The sequence below is a fragment of the Aythya fuligula genome, chromosome 16 (genome assembly GCF_009819795.1).
Source record: "Aythya fuligula isolate bAytFul2 chromosome 16, bAytFul2.pri, whole genome shotgun sequence".
Classification (NCBI taxonomy): Eukaryota; Metazoa; Chordata; class Aves; order Anseriformes; family Anatidae; genus Aythya; species Aythya fuligula.
Window position 1 is genome coordinate 14,118,478 of NC_045574.1, and position 7,598 is coordinate 14,126,075.

At 58.1% G+C, this 7,598-nt stretch overlaps 1 protein-coding gene across 1 annotated transcript; it reads right to left on the bottom strand.

Moving 5' to 3' along the window:
• Positions 1-1,007: 1,007 nt before the first annotated feature.
• Positions 1,008-7,598, bottom strand: LOC116495736 (tyrosine-protein kinase Srms-like). The gene is made up of 8 exons (XM_032198416.1): positions 7,243-7,598; positions 5,057-5,178; positions 4,123-4,289; positions 3,008-3,146; positions 2,432-2,590; positions 1,814-1,995; positions 1,503-1,659; positions 1,008-1,201 (listed from the first exon to the last, which is right to left on the bottom strand). Exons 1-8 carry the CDS (start codon positions 7,596-7,598, stop codon positions 1,008-1,010), a joined length of 1,476 nt encoding a protein of 491 aa, XP_032054307.1.

Consider the following 7,598-nt stretch of genomic DNA (forward strand, 5'->3'; position numbering starts at 1 on the left):
GCACCTTGGCAGCCTTTCAAGGAGTCCTTTCACTGCTGCCAGGGACAGCCCGGCCCCAGGGAGCGTGCACAGGGTGGGAAAAAGGAAAAACCCTGCCCCCAGTTCCAGTGGGGAGGAGGGTTCGGATGCTCCTGGGGTGCTGCACCCCGGCAGTGAGCAGGGGTTTGGTGATGGAGGTGATGGGAGCTTTGTACCGATGGCGTGATGAAAAAATAAGTGTCCCCATGGCCAGCTGTCCTCGGGGGTGTCCGTGCACCCCCAGAGCACAGCAACAACTGTGGCTTTAAATCCCAGTCTAGATCCATCTCTTTTCCAGCACCTCCACTTTTAGTCGGGCACTGATTTTTGGACAAAAGGCCAGAAGAGTCCCCTCACCCCCAAAAAAAATGTCCCCATCCAGCTCCGCTCGCCCCAGGCAGCCAGAGCGTGGTGGGCACCGTGCCCTGGTGTTGCAGGGGAGCCCTAGGAAGTCGTGCCAAAGGGTTTAAAGCCTCTGTGCTGCAGCAAAACAGGGTGGGTGGGTGGAGGGGTGGATGAATGGGTGGGTGGATGGGTGGGTGGAAGATGGATGGATGGATGAATGGAAGGATGGGTGGATGGAAGGATGGATGCGCACGCATTTATTGATAAATACACCGGACACACGCTACAAGAAAATCAAGCAGAGCCACGACTGGACACAAACTGCAAACCTTCATGTGGGCCTGGGGAGCGGCAGGGACCTCCCTCCCTACTGGCTGAACGGAGATGTGAACCTGGGGTGATGCCTTCACTGCCACGGGGCTTCTCAAGACACGGCCAAGCTCTGGCAACGAATCCTCCCCACCTCGTTGCCTCGTCCCTTGGCCACCTCCCTGCCTCCTCACCGAGAGGGGCCACGGGCAGTGGGTTTTTTTGGGGGATGTGCCTTCCTCGGAGCCCTGTTGGAGGGCGAGAGAGGAGGAAGGAGCCACTCGGCAAGAGCTGGCGTGGAGGGGGCTTTGCAGGAAGGGTGGTGGGAAGGGGCTTCAGGACAGGGAGTTGAGCAGGCGCCTGTAGATGAAGCCCAGCTTCTCCCGCAGCGCCAGAAAGGTGGGCCGCTCCTCCGTGTTGCCGCTCCAGCACTCCAGCATGATGCTGTAGATCTCAGGGGGGCAGGAGCTGGGCCGGGGGAGGCGGTAGCCCCTGGTGATTTGCCGGACGGTTTCTTGGTTCGTCATTCCTGCAAGGAAGGAGAAGATTCCCCTCACTCTATCGTCGCCAGAGGACATCCCGATGGTGTGTCCCGGCCCACAACGGGCCAAGATGTCAAGGAGCACTGCCACGAAATGGCAGCAGCCACAGGTTTAGCATGGAATGGATCATCCAGCCCACAGCACCCTCCAGCCCCCTGGGTTGTGCACGGAAAATCCCTCTAAGCAATCCCCAAAGTGACCAATCTCATGTCCCAGGAGGTGTTTCCACCTCCGAAAAGCTTCTCAGAGTGCAGATGGAGCGGTGCTGGAGGGGCCCACCAGCCCTACCTTCGTATGGGATCTGCCCATAGGTGAAGACTTCGTAGAGGAGGATCCCGTAGGACCAGACGTCGGATTTGAGGGAGTAGGTGCGGTAGTTGGCTGCCTCCGGGGCCGTCCACTTCACCGGGATTTTGGTGCTGCTGCTGGTGGAGTAGATGTCATCCTGGAAAGGAAAGGGAGAAGGGTTTTGAGGGGCTGAACGAGGAATGCTTCCGCTGCTTTTGGGGTCTTGCTGGGGCTGTGGGTTTGGGAAGGGGCAGCGGGGGCTGGCTGCAGCCTGGGGCAGCTCGGTGGCACTGCAGATCCCACTGACTGACCTTGAGGAGCCGGGCCAGCCCAAAATCGGCGATTTTGCAAGTGAGTTCCTCTCCCACCAGGATGTTTCTGGCCGCCAAGTCCCGGTGGACAATGTGCTTCTCCTCCAGGTACCTCATCCCATCCGCCACCTGGCAGGCGATGTTGAGCAGGTGGGAGGTGCCCAGGGACTTCCCTTCAGGACCTGTTAACCCAAAGGACCCAGGCATTTGGGGCAATCTAGCATCTTCTGTTTTAGGTGTTCTGGTTTGGGACAAGACCCTGCGCTGGCAGTATGGGACCCGTTGTTCTAGGGGGACGTGAAGAACCTCGAATCTGAGATCCCATCTAACCAGAGGTAACCATCCAACCCAACCACTCCCAGTGAGGTTGGCATTGCCCAAACCCAACCGAGGGGTTCCTGCGTGCTGGTGGGACACCAAAGGGATGACATCAGACCGCGTCCTTCAGTCTTGGGGTCACCCAGGACTTCCTCCACCAAGCACCTACGGATTGCTCTGTGTTACGGCTGACAACAGGACAAAACCAGGGCTTGTTCTCTCTTAGGGTCCTCTCTCGGGTTTGTAGGGCCACCTGGAGCCCTTCTGGCCCAGAGGCCTGCTCCCCACAGCAGCACTCACTGTTGAGGTAGCTGTGGAGGTTGCCTTTCCTCATCAGCTCGGTTATGATGTAGACGGGCTCATCCAGCGAGCAGACGGCGTGCAGCTGGATCAGCTTCTCGTGCCTCAAGCGCTTCAGGTTCTGGATCTCCTTGGTGAAGTCCTCTGCCTTCATGTCAGCTGGGGGGGAAAGCCGGCACGGCCGTCATGAACCCCTTTGTCACCCAGACATTGGGTGCTCAGCACCTCTAATTTGGGATGAGGACCTCCCCCCCCTGCAGCCCACCCCTGTTTTCAGGGCTGACACCGACCCAGCACCTCCGATCCAAACACCCATGAGATGTTTCCCACGGGGCTTTGCATCCCATTTTCAGCATCATTCTTCCACTGGGACATATCACAAGCTTTACTTAGCTTAATTTGGCTTATCAATTATCACAAGCCTGCTGGACTGAGCCATTTTGGAGAGGCGCAGCCCACACTTGGCTGGATCCACAGACCCGTGGCTACTTGCCAGCTCGGAAACACAATGGGCTGAACGTTGTGTCAGTGACCAAGACCCCATAGACCACCTCCGACATCCTCCCCCCCACACACCTTTGATGATCTTGATGGCCACCGGCACGGAGTTCCTCCACAGCCCTTCCCACACCTCTCCGAAGTAGCCCTCGCCCAGCTTCCTCCGCAGGGTGAACTCCCAACGTGGGCGCTCCCAGCCGTCCCTCTCGGGGGGGGTCTGTGGAAGGGGCACGGCACGCTCGGACCCGCTGGGACCTGTGGCACAGCCAGCACCGGCTCTCGGTGCTGGTGGCAGCACCCCGGGCATGGTGCAATAGCGGCCAAGGGCTCCCCGGGGGCACAAAGCACGGGGCAGCTGCTGGAGGGGACACGGTGTGCACGGGGACTGCGTAAATATCAGGAATTTGAGGTGTTCGAATTCTCCTCATCACCCCCCAAAGGGGCTTTTCTCTCTGTCCACCGCTAAATAAAAGTGACTAAATGAATATCGTTGCGTGCAATGTCTGATCAAGACTTCAGGTCATTAAACATTTATTTTATCGGACGCCTTTCTATCTCACTCTTGAATTATTCCCATGTTTAATTGTTATTTCTAAGCTGTACTTGGTGAATGTATTTCAAATCAGGACGTGAACTGGTAATTTGGGATTGGTATCGCAGTTGGATTTAGGAGTGTATTTATGGTTTTATTATATTCTCAAAAAATTTGGAAGCGCAGCTATTTCCTGACTCAGCATCAAAGGGGCTTGCAGCAACGTGGTTTCCAGTCTTTGTCATGGAACAAACATTTCAAAAAAACTTGTGCATTTTGGCTGGACAAAAAGCAGCTATACATACACAGAAACAACACCTCCACCCTTGACACGGCCAATAAATGTGAAACTGACAGCTATGTTAATGGAGTACTTAAAGTTTTAGTTTAATAGAGCTTGAATCCCAAATGGATAGGATTTCTTTTTTAATTTTTCCTTTTCCTCTTCCTTTTCCCTTTTCCCTTTCCCTTTTCCCTTTCCCTTTTCCTTTCCTCTCTTCCCATCCTGGAACTTTTCTAGGCAAAAAGTAACTAAATAAGTCACACCTGCCAGGCACTTGCCAGCAAAAAAAAAACCTCAGCAGATGTACCCAGCTTGGCCAAAAGGAGAAAAAAAATCCGGGGAAGGGGGCGGATGGCAGCGGCAGGAGCCGGTACGCACCGTGGGGCTGCAGGGCTGCAGCAAGGGGCTCTGGATGACCTTCCAGTTCTCGGTGTAGAAGGCGAGGAGCTCCTCCATGTCGGGGAAGGGGTGCCCCTTCTGGATGTACAGGCTGCCCCCGGGGCTCTTGCAGATTCGGAAATGGCTGACTTTGGCGTGGTTGCGCACTGCGGGGAGCCCAGGAGGGGGAAATCTCAGCTCCTGTACATCCCACTGAACCCCTTCACTCCCAATCCCAGCCTCTTGAATTCCCCCTAAAGCCACCCAGCTCTCCCTGGGGGTTTGCACCTCGTCCTTCCCCCAGCTCCCGGCTCAGCAGGCTCCTGGCAGTGGGTGGCTTTGGACCGGGGAGGCGATGCTTTGGCAGAGGAACTCATTCCCCATGCAAACGAGCTGCTCGGAGAGCACCTGAGTTCACCGAGGTCGATGAATCAGAAGCGCCTGTGCCTGCGGAAGGCACGCCGCGGCGTGGGGACTGTGGGGACGTGGGGCTTGCCAGGAATTTTGGGGAGATGTTTGGTTTGGAGAGGAGCAGAGGGGAACGACGCTGCCTGGGCTGAACCTGCCCAGGCCCTGGCAACCCGGAGTGGCAGCGTGCTTTTAGACAATCCCCAGATGACAAAAGCCACTGGAATGAAATTCTGGGAGTTAGGGCTGCAAAACTGTCATTAAAACCGCTGTAAATTGTTCGTGGCTTTCGTACCCTGGGCAGGAGCGAGGCACTTTCCTTCGCCACGGTCATCCAGCAACCCACGCCTGCACCCATGAGCTCTCCCCCTGCCTTTAGGAAGCAGCCAGCTCCTTTCAACAAGAAACCCTAAATGCATTTCCACATTTTTCTGCCCCCGTGCTGGCTGAGCCACGAGCTGCTCCTGGGAACGGCCTGGCTCCTTTCCCTGTGCTCATTTTCTCCGGGTAATTGCCCCAAAATTACCTGAGAGAGAGTACTCGCCCTTGTTGCTCTCGCTGTCCCGGACGAGGAAGGAGCCGTGCTGGTTGGGAGGCGAGAGGAGGAGCTGCTCGGCCTCGCTGCGGCTGATCTTGCTGAAATACCAGCTGGGGGGAGAGCAGAGGCCGGTCAGAGCTGGGTTGGGACCCCCTCCAAGGGTTGGGACCCCCCCCAAGGGTTAGGGACCCCCCCAGGGCCAGGGATCTGGTCCCTGACCCCCAGGACCAGGGGTTGGGGTGGGATGCAGCGGGGTTATGCACGCACAGGGTTCACACAGCCAAGGCTGCAGCAGTCCCCAGGGCTCCAGCACCCTCACCCAGCCCCAGCTGAGCTGAGGGGATGGGAGCAGCCCCCCCCCTGCTTGCTCATCCTCTTGGCAGCCACCTCCCGAGTGGCACAGAGCCTGTAAACGCCTCTGCCCTCGTGCACCGTGGCCAGCCTGCGCCTGGGGCTGCTTCATTTCCTTGCTTTCATGGGTGCTTGTTGCATTTTGGCACAATTTCCTCAAATTCCTAACTTCAAACCATTTCCTTGTTGTTGGTTTTGTTTTCTTTAATGCTCAGCAGAAGGCATCTTTCACTCCCTCTCCAAGTAAAATGAATTTCCAGCTTATCCTCTGCGTGCACCAAGGCAGGGCTGTGGGCTGCGTTAACTTCCCTCCAGGCTCAGAAAACAGCATAAATTAGGCATTTCTGCCTCTTTTTTTGGGGGCTGCACCCATGTGCCCTGCCAGGGGAGCAGGATCTCCCCTCAGTGCTTGACCTGCAGCTCACAAGGAGCTCTCAGAGCCCTCCAACCCATGTCTCAACCCACGCAGACCTCTCCAGGCTGCAGCAGCACGGAGCCAAGAAGGGGAGGACCCAGCCGACCTCCCCCCTCGTTTCATGCCCCAAAATCCCCCGGCAAGAAAAGGCAGGTTGGCAGCTGGGGCCCAACGCCCTCGTGACGCACGCGAGCCCGGGGAAGAGGCAGCTTCGTTCAGCCTCACGCGGCCGGGACGTGCAAAGCCCAAGGTTTCGTCATTAGCCGGGATCCCCGGCGTCTGGGAAGCCGTGCAGGAAATTATACCTGATGGGTTTACTGCAGCTGAACAAATTACCACCCAGCTGCGACCGGCGGCTCCGGGCAGTCTGTGTGCCCAGGGCTCGCTCCGGCTGCAAAGCCGCGCGCGGCGGCTGCTCAGCGGCCCCGCGGCATCTCCCTCGCCCCCGTCCCCGGGATGGGGTCCTGCAGACACCCCCAAACCCGTGGGCACAGACCCGTGGTCAGCCTCAGCCTGCCGAATCACTCTGTGCAACGGGAGCGCAGCACGGAGCTGAACTCCCCCCCAGTTCTCAACAGCGTGGTCCCAAATCTCACCGATTTGCCCCAAAGTGCAGGCAGGGTGGGGAGGGAGGGTCTCTCCCATCCTGCTGGCTGCGAGTTTTGCAGCCTTATTTTCCTTTACCCCCAAGCTTTGGGGGCAGCGGGAGCCTGCAAGGTGATGACCTCCGCCTGCATCCCCACTGCTCAGCGCCACTCAGGACCTCGTGCAGGGGAGCAGCCGCCTCTCGGGGCGCTTTGCCTGGCGTGTCGGGACCGGGCTGCCTCGTGCGAGGACAAGCCCAGGTTTTCCCCAGCTGGGAGAGAGCTGGGAGGCTAACCCAGCTCCGTGCGGCTGGGAGAGGCAGCAGCAGGGAGGGAGCCCCCGGTTTTGGGTGCACAAGAACACCCCAGGCACGGCTTGGTCCTAAAAAGCTCCAGGCTTCCCCGGTGGGTCTCAACCTGAACCACTTCTCCCCGTGTTCTCAGGCTTTTTGGAGCCAGCAGGGCTCAGACAACTCCTGGCAGCCTCCCCAGCTCCATCCCTCCCTGCTGCCTCCCCAGGAATGCAGGGAGAGAGGCAGAGGAACTGGAGCAAGTGGTGACCCGCTCTTTGGGCACCACAGGTACCCCTGTGCACATCTCCTGGTCCACCCGGTCCCAGAGTTTAGCACCGGGAAAGGGAATCAGCATCTCTGTCCCCACGTGCTGAACACCCCCACCCCACTAATATCCCTCTCAGGAGCAGGAAAACCTCCCCACGGCAGCCCCGTAAAAGCCAGGGATGAGGATTTTTGTGCTCCTGCTGCCTTTCCTCATGGAACCACCCAGCACAGACACGCATCGGGGTCCGAGCCCCGGGTACTTACGGTCGGTGAGCGGAGGAGCCCTGGCTGAGGTTGGCCACGTAGGCGGCGGGGACGTAACCCATGGCCGGTTCCCCAAGCAGCCTCCGGGCTAAGACATAGTCCCCTTCTTCTCTGAGGACACGCAGTTTGTCCCCTGCGCTTATGCTCAGTTCGTCCGCACTGCGGGCTGTGAAAGCGTATAAAGCGATAAAGAGAGAGGACTTGGGGATGAAGGAAACCGAGCTGGGCTCCGAGTGCAGCGAAACAGAATCGGAACCAAAGTACCCCAGCGAGCAGCTATCCGGGCCGGAGCGGGGCCACAGCTTGTTCCAGAAGGATGTCAAGAAGGTCAAACGCTTGCGGACAAATTGCTCCAT

What these genes read in the sequence shown, in the direction of transcription:
- LOC116495736 (XM_032198416.1), bottom strand. Translation starts at nt 7,598, where the DNA reads ATGGAGCAATTTGTCCGCAAGCGTTTGACCTTCTTGACATCCTTCTGG. An exon ending in GGCTCCTCCGCTCACCGACC is followed by an intron (nt 5,179 to 7,242) that starts GTAAGTACCCGG and finishes CTCTCCCCCCAG; the next exon opens with CTGGTATTTCAGCAAGATCA. An exon ending in GGCCATCAAGATCATCAAAG is followed by an intron (nt 2,591 to 3,007) that starts GTGTGTGGGGGG and finishes TTTCCCCCCCAG; the next exon opens with CTGACATGAAGGCAGAGGAC.